The sequence below is a fragment of the Callithrix jacchus genome, chromosome 1 (assembly GCF_049354715.1).
Source record: "Callithrix jacchus isolate 240 chromosome 1, calJac240_pri, whole genome shotgun sequence".
NCBI lineage: Eukaryota > Metazoa > Chordata > Mammalia > Primates > Cebidae > Callithrix > Callithrix jacchus.
Window position 1 is genome coordinate 173,569,344 of NC_133502.1, and position 16,036 is coordinate 173,585,379.

The window sequence follows — 16,036 nt, forward strand, 5'->3', positions numbered from 1 at the left end:
TAATAATGTTCTTTGCCTACCCGAAAAATTTTATGCATCCTCATGGTGGCTGAACAAAAGATAAATCTTGTGAGGAGCAAGCGAAGAAATTCATCTCCAAAAAACTGGAGAAATGCCTGATCTGCAAAGAGGAGAAAAGTGACAGTAAAAAGATGCTTAAATGGAAATTACGTTTCAAAGGGTAAGGAAACTTCAGCAGAGCCTTCTCAACTTTCCTGCCTGGGACACATACCTTTAAAAATTCAAACAATTTAAAATAAGTAACCATTTTAAGCCATGATAGTACATTCTGTTAAGTGTGCAGTTAGATTAAGAGGGTACCTATTGAACGTGAATGGGTCAGTAGCTGGGCAATATCACGGTTGATTTTTCGAAGATATTCTTGACACTTTTCCCATAGGCCTCTGCGCATGCTTGACAATCCAGAGACAAATAGGAAGGCCATTAGAGGATTGTTCAAAAAGAGAGTGAAGAGGCTACCTCGCTGAGATTGATCTGTAATAACAAACATGTTATTATATATATAGATAGTAGTTTTGCAAAAGATAAGAGATACACATGAGGAACATTTTAATATATTGATAATATATAAAATTAAAGTTATATCACTAAATCATAATTCAACAAAGCAGTTTCTTCATGAAACTACAAAAACACACCGTAGGTATGTTGCTTTCTGATGAACAAAATTAAGGAAGAGCCTAGCAAACTTAAGAGAAATGAAAAATGAACATATTTCTTACCATTTTCTACCCTCAATTAACAAATTTCATCCAAGTATGGCAAGTGTTGGATCATGGGTTATCTGTGACAGAATTCTCTGATGAGTGCTAGAAATGCCAGTCTTTTTGATTCTCCTCTGAGTTACTGCTAGTTGCTCTTTCTCTTCCTATCCCTTAAATATGAGTAGTTTCTTTCTTTGGTCTCATACACTACTGACTGCTCTTACTCCCATGATTTTAGTTAACATTTATATGCCTACTAGTTTCCAATTCTCTATCAGCAGCCTAAATTGAATTCCTTAGGTCTAGCACTGCTCTGTCCTGCAATAGATACTGGACACTCAAAATGTGACTAGATAGGTAAAATACACACTGGATTTCAAAACCTTAATACAAAATATCACTGTTAACACTAATTTCACCTGTTTCTTTTTACTGTTTTTTGACATAAGTATTAGAAAATTTTATGACTCACTACATTTCTTAGGTGACTCACACTCTAGTTATGTACTGCTGCTCTAGGCTACTATAATCAACCTAACTCTCAAAGGCACCTCAAACTCAACATGTCAACAACTCAAAGAAAATTATTTCCCCTTTTGTTCTCTACAAATATGTTTCTCATCAAGTATTATCATTTCTACCAGTATCTCAGCCAGAAACCTGGAAGTCTATTCCTGCCTTCCCTCCCCATATCTAAGCCATCACAAAGTCCTGTTGGTTCCATGGGCTCAGTATCTTTTGCAGCCGGCTACATAGACACTGTGGACATCCAGCCATCGCCCTATTTTCATCCATGTGCCTCCCTAGTTTATTCTTAAGAGGTTAACTGAATGCTCTTTCATGCTACTCAGCTGTTTAAATCTTGTGATGGTACCAGTTGAGTACCCCTTATCCAAAATGCTTGGGGTCAGAAGTATTTTGGATTTTGGATTTTTTGGGATTTTGGAATATCTGCATATACATAATGAGATATCCTGGGGACAGATCACAAGTCTAAACACGAAGTTTATATATGTTTCATAAGTACCTTATACACATAACCTAAAGGTAATTTTATATAATATTTTAAATAATTTTCTACATGAAACAAACCTTGTGCTAAGTAACGATATGTGGAATTTTTCACTTTCAGTGTCATGTTGCTACTCAAACTTCTGAATTTTGGAGCATTTCAGATTTTACGATTAAGAATACTCAACCTGTACCCCATCGTCTTCCACTTAAATCACTTAACAAATCTTAGAAGTTCTTTCATAATTCAATCACACAATCTCAAACTCTACCCTTTAGTTAGGAGGAATGACTTTAATTTCTCTATATGCTCAGCCAGGCACAGTGGCTCATACCTATAATCCCAGCACTTTGGGAGGCCAAGGTGAGCAGATCACTTGATGTCAGATGTTTGAGGCCAGCCTGGCCAACATGGCAAAACCCTGTTTCTACTCAAAATACAAAATTAGGCCTGGTGCGGTGGCTCATACCTGTAATCCCAGCACTTTGGAAGGTCAAGGCGGGCAGGTCACAAAGTCAGGAGTTCGAGACCAGCCTAGCCAACATAGTGAAACCCCATATCCACTAAAAATACAAAAAAATTAGCCGGGTATGGTGGCATGCACCTGTAATCCCAGCTACTTGGGAGGTCGAGGCAGGAGAATCACCTGAACCTGGGAGGTGGAGGTTGCAGTGAGCCAAGATTGTGCCACTGCTCTCCAGCCTGGGAAACAGAGCAACACATCATCTCAAAAAATAAAAAAATAAATTTCTCTACATGCTCCCTATGCTGTCTTATCTCATGGCCACAGCACATGCTGGAACACTCTTGCTCGGTCATTTCCCAACCCTATCTAGGTCTCCATGTTCTTAATGTCCACGTTAGACATCATCTCATCCCCTTCCCTCGTCTTCAGTGTGTTGCTAGTCAGGAGTTCCTCATCTTGTTTGCATGCATCCTCCTGTGAATCACTTATTATAACTGCTCATCAGGTTGGCTCTAGCTGCCACCAGACATTTGGCTCTGTGAAGAACATAACTGTGATTGTCAGGTCACAGTGCTATCTCTAGTGCTAGCATAATACCTGATAATAAATGTTGAACTGCACTTTGGGAGGCCAAAGCAGGCAGATCTCTCGAGCCCAGGAGTTTGACAACAGCCTAGGCAACATGGTAAGACCTGGTCCCTACAAAAAAAAAATCCAAAATTAGCTGGATGTGGTGGTGTGTACCTTTAGTCCCAGCTACTTGGGAGGCTGAAGTGGGAGGATCACCTGAGTCCAGGAGGTAGAGGCTGCAGTGAGCTGTGATTACACCACTGCACTCCAGCCTGAGCGACAGAATGAGACCCCATCTCAAAAAAAAAAAAAGTTGAATAAATGAAGTAACTCTTGGCTAATGAGAGAACTATAGGCTTTAGATCTCAGAAGTGCTTACAGATCAGCTAGTTTTGCACCTACATTGAGCGCCCATCCCTTTTGCAGAGGTGAGTAGCAATAATGCCTATATATAAATCCAAAATATTTCTCACAAAAGAATTCTGAATCTGCTTTTGTAATTGAACAATAATTTAAGGTGTTAGAGGTCTAAGCTTTATAGCACAAAGATAGGAGACTAGGTAAAAATGTGCCAAAGTCTGTGTTTTTCTATTCTATAAAATGAAGTCCTTCAGACCAAATAGTCTTAGTATTAACCCATTTGACCATGCAAATTTAAATAAAACTATATAATGATAGGACAGATTGGTAGCAAAAATTACTGCTGAGTAACTGAAAGGGATCACATTCCTCCAGAAATGATAAGAAACAGGAGAACAAAATCTTCAAAGCAGGAGAATTTTACCGTTGTTTGAAGGTAAGTTCTATCCCTTAGTAATTTTACTTTTGGATACATGAAGTTAATATTTCTACATGTTTTCCCTGTTAAACAGCAGAACTTACCTTAAAACAACGGTGAAAGCCTCCAGCTTCTCTCAGGCATTCAAATGCTGACCATCACTTCCTGTGTCAAACTATGTCAGCAGACAGGACTTCTGGCTGGGAAGTAGCAGTAAAATGCCATCTCCCACAGAGAGACATCAGCACTATTCACAGTTAGGGAGATAGTGAAACAGTGACAAGTACTGCTTTAACAGTGTTAAGGTTGTTTAGTATTTTACCTACTAAATGACTGGGAGTTAGAATTAGATTTTATGTGTCACCAATTAAAGACAAATCATTAAGGACAAAAAGTCTTGATTCTCAGCCACTGAAGAAATGGCCAAAACACTAACCTGTCTCTCTGGCACACTCAGAAGAGGTTCTTTTATTTTAAAATTAAGATGAGGTAAAAACGTGAATAAAAGAAACACTTTAATTATGCCAATTAGGTTATCCTAACTCTGAGGCATAGATTGAGAAGTTTCCTAGACCAGCAATCTGACAGTCTTAAGAGATGCCTTGGAACTCTTAAAAGATGCCTGGCAAAGATATAGGAAAACCATGCTATATGGATATGATCAGCAAATCAAAACAAACACCTGTAAAACAAACTTTAAAATTTACAAATCATGAGTTCCCCATCAGCAAGGAACAAAACTCCTTCTTTCTCAGGGATGAATTATCTCAAGGCCTAATGATAGCACATTAAGGGACCTCGGTTGTTGGCAAGGCTTCTGGGTATATTTCAGAGCAACACCTGCCATATTAAAGAACATAAATCCACACATGATCATTATGGAAGAAAAAAACAAAGATCAGTACTATTCACAATGTACACAGTGTTTATTTGCAACCTATTGTTGTAACAGGCAATGAGGGTACATACCTTGTAAAGCTTTTGGATATGCTGTAGGAGAAAGCAAGCAGACTAGTGGCTGTCCAAACAAGTTTGTGAAATTCTGTAATATATAAGAATTTAAAACTTGCATTAAAGATTTGACTAAAGATAGTTACTTAGTAATTTTCCAAGGCGTATCTTCAGTGTATAAATTGGGCCCTCAAACTCATAGACAGATGCAGAAACATCAGCAACAGCTAAAGAGACTGCCATTCATACATAATTACCACACATCATAGGCTTTCTTAAAGGCTCTCAATTGAAGTGGTTCACTGAGGAAACTATGGATTTTTTAAACACAATGCATATACATGGTTGTAGTTTTGCAAGAAGAAGTCATCTGGGTATATACCAAGAGGCCACTCCATCAAGCAACATACACTGGTATATATAAGGGTGAACATTCCAAGATCCAAGATCTGGCTTTCAGCTTCAAAACCTGATTCCTGGACCCATCTCTTATTGTGGGTCATAATAACTGCTCTCACGGAATGGCGTAAAAGACCAGAATGTCAATGTGAGATTTACAGTAACAAGTAAGCTGACACTCAAACTAAAGTACTCATTGCATAATTAATCATATCATTTTCCTGAGGGTATATGTACAAGGGAAGTAAAATCATAAGCTCTGTGGTAAACCAACAAGAAAAATAAAATTCCGCCAGGTGCGGTGGCTCACGCCTGTAATTCCAGCACTTTGGGAGGCCAAGACAGGTGGATCACGAGGTCAAGAGATCGAAACCATCCTGGCCAACATTGCAAAACCCTGTCTCTACTAAAAATATAAAAATTAGCTGAGAGTGGTGTTGTGTGCTTGTAATCCCAGCTACTCGGGAGGCTGAGACAGGAGAATTGCTGGAACCTGGGAGGCGGAGGTTGCAGTGAGCCAAGATCATGCCACTCTATCCTGGCCTGGGCAACAGAGCAAGACTATGTCTTAAAAAAAAATGACTTTTTATTTTGGTCTGTATATCTATTTACAATTTTTTTCTAAAAGGATAAGAAACAGGTAACAATGATTACCTATAGGAAGAGATAGGAACTTAGTGCATTGGGATTGGTGGGAGAAAGAGATTTCCTTTTTCTTTTTTAATTGCATTTTAGGTTTTGGGGTACATGTGCAGAACATGCAAGACAGTTGCATAGGTACACACATGGCAGTGTTTTGCTGCCTTCCTCCCCTTCACCCACATTTGGCATTTCTCCCCATGCTATCCCTCCCCAGCTCCCACCCCCCGCTGTCCCTCCCCTATTCCCCCCAATAGACCCCAGTGTGTAGTGTTCCCTTCCCTGTGTCCATGTGTTCTCATTGTTCATCATCCCGCCTATGAGTGAGAATATGCAGTATTTCATTTTCTGTTCTTGTGTCAGTTTGCTGAGAATGATGTTCTCCAGATTCATCCATGTCCCTAGAAAGGACACGAACTCATCATTTTTGATTGCTGAATAACATTCCATGGTGTATATGTGCCACATTTTCCAACTCCAGTCTATCACTGATGGGCATTTGGGTTGGTTCCAGGTCTTTGCTATTGTAAACAGTGCTGCAATGAACATTTGTGTGCATGTGTCCTTATAGTAGAACGATTTATAGTCCTTTGGATATATACCCAGTAATGGGATTGCTGGGTCAAATGGAATTTCTATTTCTAGGTCCTTGAGGAATCACCACACTGTCTTCCACAATGGTTGAACTAATTTACACTCCCATCAGCAGTGTAAAAGTGTTCCTATTTCTCCATATCCTCTCCAGCATCTGTTGTCTCCAGATTTTTTAAGGATCGCCATTCTAACTGGCGTGAGATGGTATCTCAATGTGGTTTTGATTTGCATCTCTCTAATGACCAGTGATGATGAGCATTTTTTCATGTTTGTTGGCCTCATGTATACCTTCTTTTGTAAAGTGTCTGTTCATATCCTTTGCCCATTTTTGAATGGGCTTGTTTGTTTTGTTCTTGTAAATCTGTTTGAGTTCTTTGTAAATTCTGGATATCACCCCTTTGTCAGATGGGTAAACTGCAAAAATTTTTTCCCGTTCTGTTGGTTGCCGATCCACTCTAGTGACTGTTTCTTTTGCCGTGCAGAAGCTGTGGAGTTTCATTAGGTCCCAGTTGTCTATTTTGGCTTTTGTTGCCAATGCTTTTGGTGTTTTGATCATGAAGTCCTTGCCTACTCCTATGTCCTGGATGGTTTTGCCTAGATTTTCTTCTAGGGTTTTTATGGTGCCAGGTCTTATGTTTAAGTCTTTAATCCACCTGGAGTTAACTTTAGTGTAAGGTGTCAGGAAGGGGTCCAGTTTCTGCTTTCTGCACATGGCTAGCCAGTTTTTCCAACACTATTTATTAAACAGGGAATCCTTTCCCCATTGCTTGTTTTTGTCAGGTTTATCAAAGACTGTATGGTTGTAGATATGTTGTGTTGCCTCCGATGCCTCTGTTCTGTTCCATTGGTCTACATTTCTGTTTTGGTACCAGTACCATGCTGTTTTGATTACTGTAGCCTTATAGTATAGTTTGAAGTCTGGTAGTGTGATGCCTTCTGCTGTGTTCTTTTTGCTTAGAATTGACTTGGCTATGAGGGCTCTCTTTTGGTTCCATATGAAGTTCAAGGTGGTTTTTTCCAGTTCTGTGAAGAAAGTCAATGGTAGCTTGATGGGGATAGCGTTGATTCTGTAAATTACTTTGGGCAGTATGGCCATTTTCACAATATTGATTCTTCCTAACCATGAACATGGAATGTTTCTCCATCTGTTTGTGTCCTCTCTTATTTCGTTGAGCAGTGGTTTGTAGTTCTCCTTGAAGGGGTCCCTTACGTTCCTTGTGAGTTGTATTCCTAGGTATTTTATTCTTTTTGTAGCAATTGTGAATGGCAGTTCGTTGTTGATTTGGCTCTCTTTAAGTCTGTTATTGGTGTAGAGGAAGGCTTGTGATTTTTGCACATTGATTTTATATCCTGAGACTTTGCTGATGTTGCTTATCAGTTTCAGGAGTTTTTGGGCTGAGGCGATGGGGTCTTCTAGATATACTATCATGTCGTCTGCAAATAGAGACAATTTGGCTTCCTCCTTTCCTATTTGAATACCCTTTATTTCTTTTTCTTGCCTGATTGCTCTGGCTAGAACTTTCAGTACTGTATTGAGTAGGAGTGGTGAGAGAGGGCATCCTTGACTAGTGCCAAAGGGAATGCTTCTGGGTTTTGCCCATTCAGTATGATATTGGCTGTTGGTTTGTCGTAAGTAGCTTTTATTATTTTGAGATACATTCCATCAATACCGAGTTTATTGAGGGTTTTTAGCATAAAGGGCTGTTGAAGTTTGTCAAATGCCTTCTCTGCGTCAATTGAGATAATCCTGTGGTTTTTGTTTTTGGTTCTGTTTATGTGGTGAATTACATTTATAGACTTGCGTATGTTGAACCAGCCTTGCATCCCCGGGATGAATCCTACTTGATCATGATGGATAAGCTTTTTGATGTGCTGTTGCAATCGGCTTGCTAGTATTTTATTGAAGATTTTTGCATCTGTGTTCATCATGGATATTGGCCCAAAGTTTTCTTTTCTTGTTGAGTCTCTGCCAGGTTTTGGTATCAGGATGATGTTGGTTTCATAAAATGATTTGGGAAGGATTCCCTCTTTTTGGATTATTTGGAATAGTTTCAGAAGAAATGGTACCAGCTCCTCTTTGTGTGTCTGGTAGAATTCGGCTGTGAACCTGTCTGGACCTGGGCTTTTTTTGTGTGGTAGGCTCTTAATTGCTGCCTCGACTTCAGACCTTGTTATTGGTCTATTCATAGTTTCGACTTCCTCCTGGTTTAGGCTTGGGAGGACACAAGTGTCCAGGAATTTATCCATTTCTTCCAGGTTTACTAGTTTATGTGCATAGAGTTGTTTGTAATATTCTCTGATGATGGTTTGAATTTCTGTGGAATCTGTGGTGATTTCCCCTTTATCGTTTTTTATTGCATATATTTGGTTATTCTCTCTTTTCTTTTTTATCAGTCTGGCTAGTGGTCTGTCTATTCTGTTGATCTTTTCAAAAAACCAGCTCTCGGATTTATTGATTTTCGAAGGGTTTTTCGTGTCTCTATCTCCTTCAGTTCTGCTCTGATCTTAGTTATTTCTTGTCTTCTGCTAGGTTTTGAGTTTTTTTGGTCTTGCTCCTCTAGCTCTTTCAATTTTGACAATAGGGTGTCAATTTTGGATCTCTCCACTCTTCTCATGTGGGCACTTATTGCTATATATTTTCCTCTAGAGACTGCTTTAAATGTGTCCCAGAGTTTCTGGTATATTGTGTCTTCGTTCTCATTGGTTTCGAAGAACTTCTTTATTTCTGACTTCATTTCATTGTTTATCCAATCAACATTCAAGAGCCACACAATATGCCTTCTTGAAATTTTTGATTCTGTGACTTTATGAATGTAATACCAGTACTAAAAGTATTAAGCAAATAATTAAGATAAATTAGAAATATCTTATAAATCAAAGGGAGTAAACTGAATGATTCTTTTGATAAGGAAGATTGAGGCATTTTCTGCCATGCCGATTTTCATCTTGGATAGTGCTAAAATGGACAATGCTGTTATTTATTTCTCAAGGTCTCCATTATCTTTGTACTTCTGGCTAACCAACTTCTCTCCTTACCTTTTTTTTTTTTTTTAAATAATACTCTGTAGGAAGAGTTAACATAGCAAGCCAGATTGCTATCCTTTGAAAGTTCTGCTTATTGGTTGGCCCTTGGCTGGCTTCTGGGAACTTAGTTTTTGTGAGAGTTCCTACCATTAGCAGAACTGATGAAGAGTGGCTCACTGCCTAGACTGTGCAAACAAGATGGTTTATACTCAACATCTGCTTTCCTTCTGGGAGTCTAGCATTTTGGTAAGAGCCAGGCCCACAAGACCAGTTCCCAATAAAAACCCTCGTTACTGAGCTCCTAATGAGCTCCCCTGGTAGATAATATTTAATCTGTGTTGTCACAACTCGTTGGTTGGGTAATTAAGTGTGTCCTGTGTGACTCCGCTGGAAGAGGGTCCCTGGAAGTTTGCATCTGGTTTTCTCCGAACTCACCCTACATATTGTTTCCTTTTGTTGATTTTGCTCTGTATCCTTTTACTATACTAAATCTTAGCAGTGAGTATGACTATATGTTGAGTCCTGTGACTCTTCCTAGGAAATCACTGAACCTGGGGATTACCTTGGAAATCTGTGACACAAATACATGAATATCTTCTAAAATTAAAATTAAATTTTAGGCCTGAGAAATAGTTTCTTTAAGGTGCTTTACATGTCTCTGTTCTGATCCATTCAGTAAGTAATTTTACAGTTTAACAGAAATCTCATAACTGCTCACATAGATGAAGTATATAATTCAAAGCTAATAAGTTTAAGAAAAATTATAGCAAATATATACAAATGGAACATATGCTGAATAAATTTTAACTAGATATAGCTCATATATAAGGTTGCTATTTAATTTTCTATGTTTTTCCTATATCAAACCAATTTGATATATTTATATTCATATTAGTAGCTTTTCTGTAATTCCTCTTGATTTTCTTTTTTTTTAGACAGAGTCTTGCACTGTTGCCAGGAGTGCAATGGCACGATCTCGGCTCACCATAACTTCTGCCTCCCGAGTTCACACAATTCTCCTGCCTCAGCCTCCCAAGAAGCTGGGATTACAGGCGCACACCATAAAATCATACCCTCTGCAACTAATGATTTTCATCTCATTCTTTCCAATATGTACTGTTTTGTGTGCTCTTTTACTAATCCAAACAACTTTTGTTACTGTTTTATTTTGGGAATGTTATGAGTTTCTAGTTGGGACAAAAGCAATATTGTATTACAATGATAGTAACAGGCATTCTCTTTTTCTCATTTTAATCGAACATACTTCTAGTGTTTCTCTAAGTACATAGTTGCCTATTTAATACAGAAGCTCTTCATCATAGGTTCAAGTGCTTTAGTTAAGAACAGGCAATGGGTTTTACTTGATTTTACTAAATGACTATTAAGATAAGCATGTGATTGCCTTATTTATCCTATTGACATAGTTTATAGTATTAATTTTTTTTTTTTTTTAGTCAGGGTCTTGCTCTATCACCCAGGCAGGAGGAGTACAGTGGTGTGATCATAGATCACTGCAGTCTTTACCTGAACTCAAGCAATCCTCCTGCCCCAGCCTCCTAAGGAGCTAGGACTGCACAGGCGTGGCACCACACTCAGCTAGTTTTTTATTTTATAGATAGGGTCTTGCTATATTGCTCAAGCTGGTCTTGAACTCTTGGCCTCTAGCAATCCTCCTGCCTTATGCTCCCAAAGTGCTGGGATTACAGATGCAAGACACTGCACCTGGCCTGATTTTCATATATCTAACCTTCATGCATGATTCAGATAAACTCTTTTGATAGGTTATTCTATTAATAAGCCTATTTGCTTGTATTTTATTTAAATTCTTCTACTCTATATTGATAAACTAATTTGGGATAAAGTTTTCTTTCATGTGTGCTAATTTTGTCTGGAAACAGTATCATTATCATAATAATTCCTATCATTTACTGAGTGCTAACTATTTTCCAGAAACTATGCTAGGCTTTATAGATCCTAATCTACAATCACAACACTCCTGTAAGATCAGTATTCACAATTTATTTTCTAGAAAGGAAAAAGCAGCTCAGAAAAGATCAAAGACATGATCAAGGCCATACAAGTATTCTGTGGCCTAACTGCCATAGAATTAATTGGATAGTTCTGATCTTTTTCATTGCCCTAAATTGTATATCTGACTCTAAAAGTTTCAAAGTATTATTGGGCCAAGCACAGTGATTCATGCCTGTAAACACAGCATTCTGGGAGGCTGAGACGGGTGGAATGAGGCGGGTGGAGGTCAGGAGTTCGAGATCAGCCTGGCTAACATGGCAAAACCCCATCTCTACTAAAAATACAAAATAAATAAATAAATAAATTAGCTGGGCATGGTGACATGTGACTGCAATCCCAGCTACTTGGGAGGCCAAGGCAGGAGACTCACTTGAACCTGGGAGGCAGAGGTTGCAGTAAGCTGAGATTACATCACTGCATTCCAGCCTGGGCAACAGAGTAAGACTCTGTCTTCAAAAAAAAAAAAAAAAGAAAGAAAGAAAGAATTTTGATAACTTTGCTCTATTTCTACCCAGTGATGGGGCTTTTCAGATTTCTTTCATATCGCCATTCAATCTTTTGCCCAGTAAATTATCTCTTTAACTGAGGTTTAAAATGTATTCACTAGCTGGGCATAGTGGCTCACAATCCCAGCACGTTGGAAGACCAAGGTGGAAGAATAGCTTATAGCAAGGAGCTCAAGACCAGCCTGGACAACATAGCAAGACTCTATCTCTAAACAAAATTTAAAAATTAGCCAGGTGTGGTGACATGTTTCTTTAGTCCTAGTACTCAGGAGGCTGAGGTAGGAGGCTCTCTTGAGCCTAGGAGTTTGAGGCTACAGTGAGCTATGATTATACCACTACATCCATGCACACTTAAAACAGTATATACTGTTCTTTTTAAAGATGTCTTCTTCTCTTCTTCAACAAATACTCATAGGCCTAAGGACTAGACACTGCTACGTGTGCTACAGATACAATGGTAAATAAATCAGAAAAAACACTATCTTCTAGAGCTGACATTTATTTATTTTATTTTCATTTCTATTTTGTGAGACGATGTCTCGCTCTGTCGCCCAGGCTGGAGTGCAGTGGCGATCTCAGCTCACTGCAACCTCCACCTCCTGGGTTCAAGCAACTCTCCCTGCCTCAGCCTCCTGACTAGCTGGGATTACAGGTGTGTGCGCCACCACAACTGGCTAATTTTTAAATTTTTAGTAGAGATGGGATTTCACTAAGTTGGCCAGGCTGGTCTCAAACTCCCAACCTCAGACGATCTGCCCTCCTCAGTCTCCCAAAGTGCCGGGATTATAGATGCCACTATGCCTGGCCTGGAGCTGACAGTTGGATGGCGGATGGAAAAATGGTAGGCTGTAACTCACAGTAAACTAACCAACTAAATAAATAAGTTATATAATATCACAGAAGGTGACAAGTGCTACATATGGGAGTACAGCATATAGTTAATAGCACAGGTTTATAGTCCATTGTGTTTATATTTCAACACGGCCACCCACTAACTGTGTGATCTTGGGCAAATTACTTAACCTTTATCTGTCCCTTGGTTTTCTTATCAGTAAAATGGGAACAATAAAAGCAACACACTGTGTTATGCAGGAATTAAATGTATACATATAAAATGCTTAGAACAGTGCATATCACTAAGAGTCATTATGGAAAAATTAACTGTTATGATTATTAAGATAAAGTTAGAAAGGTAGATAAGGAGTACTAGGGCGGCATATAATTTTAAGTAGGACAATTAGGGAAGACCTTATAAAAGGCTTTATTTGCTCAAACACCTAAAGAACCATGTAGGTATCTTTGGAAGAGGTTTCAAGGTGGAGGTAACAGAATGTAAAGATCTAGGGCAGATGACTGGCTGGTATGTTTCAGGAACAACAAGGGGGTCAGTGTGGCTAAAGAGAACTGAGCAATCAGGGGCCCAGGAAGAGAGAAGATCAGAGATGTTTTTGGAAGACTGGGGAGGGAGGGGTATGTGTGAACAGAAAAAATAAAGCCTTTCCTCTGAGTGAGATGACAGGCCACTGGTGATTTTGAGTAGAAAGGAGGCATATCTGTCTTATAGGCACACTTATAGGAGAGCAAGGAAGGAGGAAGACTAGCTAGAAGGCTATTGTAGGCCTGGTGCAGTGGCTCACGCCTGTAATCCCAGCACTTTGGGAGGCTGAGGCGGGTGGATCACGAGGTCAAGAGATTAACACGATCCTGGGCAACATAGTGAAACCCTGACTCTACTAAAATACAAAAAAAAAATTAGCTGGGTGTGGTGGCTTGAGCCTGTAGTCCCAGCTACTGGGGAAGCTGTGGCAGGAGAATGCTTGAACCCAGGAGGCGGAGGCTGCACTGAGCCAAGATCATGCCACTGCACTCCAGCTTGGCACCTGGCAGCAGAGCAAGACTCTGTCTCCATTTAAAAAAAAAAGGCTACTGCAATAATTCAAGTGAATGATGATGGTGGTATGAACCAGGATGAGGCAGAGGAGGTAATGGGATCTTGGATATATATATATTAGTTAGAGCCAACAGGATTTCCTGAAATGAATGTTGGATGTGAGGGGAGGTGGAATCAAGTATGAAACCAAGGATTTTGGCTGGGGCAACTACAATAGTATAGCAGTCATGAACTAAAAAGGGGAAACCTGTATGTAGAAGAGCCTAGGAATTCTGTCTTGGCCATGTTCAGTTTGCAAACTCTACCAACTAAATTACCAACTAAAGATGTGGGGTAGGTAGAAAATATTTGAGTTGAGTTTGAGAGAGAGGTCTGGCCTGGAAGTTGTCAACACAGAAACAGCAAAGCCATAAAATCAGCTAAGAACATCAAGAAGTCAGTTGTAGGTAGAAAAGAACAAGGACTGAACCCAAGGGGACTTCACTGATAAGAGGGCAAAGAGACACAGAAAAACCTGTAGAGGACACTGAGAAGATACACAGATTCCAGAACTCTTGACCTGAATCAGTCCAGCAACTTGAATTTGGGTTTTGAAGATCTCATCTGGAAAAGGGGACAAATGTCACAGCTCAGCATCTGTCCAAGATGGGAATCTAATAGAAAACTCGCCCCGCATTAAACTGGAATCCTAAAGGCTATACTCTTTAAATTGGAATCCTAAAAGGCTATACCCTTTAACCTGGAATCCAAAAGGGTTACACTCTCAGTGTAAGGATTAACCAAAACCAAACTTGACACCTCCTCCATGACCACTCCACATGGGACTGCAAAAAATTTTTTCTTGATGCTGAGCAGAAAACAAAAGAAAAAAAATTAGTTCCTGGGGGCTATCAGTCTAAGTCAGCCGTCCTATATATTTGCAGTCCAAATTTCTATTATCTAGGTGATTTCAAACTGGTAGTGCCTCTGGGTATCTGGCATAAGCAAATGCAGACCCTCTCTGCTTAAAGATAACCTCATCCTAGGGCTGTATGAACTTCATACAAGTAATTTTAAGGATAATGAGAAGAAACATAGTCAAAAATAATCAAGCATACAGGGGCACAAAACAGCAAAGAGTGGCTCAAACAGCAAAATCAGATTTCATATAAAAATCTGATTTCATGTATGATTACAGAAAATATCACATAGATAACAAATAATAACTATGTTTGTTAAGTTTGAAGAAATAAAAAATAAACTTGAAAATAAGAAATTAAAAAAAGGGCAATGGAGTGGATGGGTAGGGTGGCTCACGCCTGTAATTCCAGCACTTTAGGAGGCCGAGATGGACAGATACAGGTCAGGAGCTCAGGTCCTGGCTAACACGGTGAAACCCTGTCTCTACTAAACATACAAAAAATTAGCCAGGTGTGGTGGCACATACCTGTAGCCTGCCTACTCGGGAGGCTGAGGCAGGAGAATTGCTTAAACCTGGGAGGCAGAGGTTGCAGTGAGCCGAGAAAGCGCCACTGCACTCCAGCCTGGGGGACAGAGCAACACTCTGTCTGAAAAAAAGTGGGGGGGGGGGGGCAACAGAATATTTTAAAAAGAATGACACAGAATTTCTAGACATGAAAAATACCAGGCTGGGCGCAGTGGCTCACAACTATAATTCCAGCACTTTGGGAGGCCTAGGTGGGTAGATAACAAGGTCAGGAGTTCAAGACCAGCCTGGCCAAGATGGTGAAACCCTGCCTCTACTAAAAATACAAAAATTAGCTGGGCCTGGGCTCCTGTAATCATTGCTACTTCAGAGGCCGAGGCAAAAAATTGCTTGAACCCGGGAGGCAGAGGTTGCAGTGAGCTGATTGTACCACTGTACTCCAACCTGGGCAACAGAGCAAGACTCCATTTCAAAAAAAAAAAAGAAAGAAAGAAAGATACCAAAAACAACAAAAAAAACTCAATAAATGGGTTTGAGAGCAAGTTACACACAGCTGAAAAGAGAATTTTTGAACTAAGAGCTGATCAGAAGAAACTATACAAGTCTCAATCAAAGAAACAAAATGATGGAAAATACAGGCAGAAGAGAGGTTAAGAAACGTGGATGATATGGCCTGAATGTCTAATATTTAATTTTTAATCGAAGCTCCAGAAGGTGAAGACAGAGAAGCTTAAATACTATCAATATGTGAAGAGAAAATGAAAATTTCCCAGCAATAACAAAAAACTCTAATCTACTACCTCAAGAAGTCTATAGCAATTACGTTCACTTTTAATGGGATCCAAAAAAAACAAAAGAGGAAAATAAGAGTCCAACAAATCCCAATCGATTAACCCAAACTTAGATATAACTGCAGTACACCCAAAACAAGGAGGTCTTTCAAAATTGCAAGAGAGAAATGGACTGAGAGTGAGGCTGGCTGGCAGAAGAGCTCTTACATAACTGAATGCTTTTGTGAATGCCT

The 16,036-nt window shown here is 39.4% G+C and overlaps 1 protein-coding gene across 10 annotated transcripts in view; it reads right to left on the reverse strand.

The window, feature by feature from the left end:
* Positions 1–16,036, reverse strand: part of SCAI (suppressor of cancer cell invasion) — a 201,738-nt gene that overhangs the window by 29,025 nt on the left and 156,677 nt on the right. For 9 of the 10 annotated variants that reach the window (XM_035257363.3, XM_078327014.1, XM_035257359.3 and 6 more), the window contains 3 exons: positions 4,521–4,593; positions 322–495; positions 21–121 (listed from right to left, as the gene is read on the reverse strand). In XM_035257363.3, the coding sequence (XP_035113254.1) occupies positions 21–121; positions 322–495; positions 4,521–4,593 (348 nt within the window). Of the gene's footprint in view, positions 1–20; positions 122–321; positions 496–3,655; positions 3,799–4,520; positions 4,594–16,036 lie in introns of all 10 variants that reach the window. The other variant, XR_013518820.1, reaches the window with a different exon arrangement.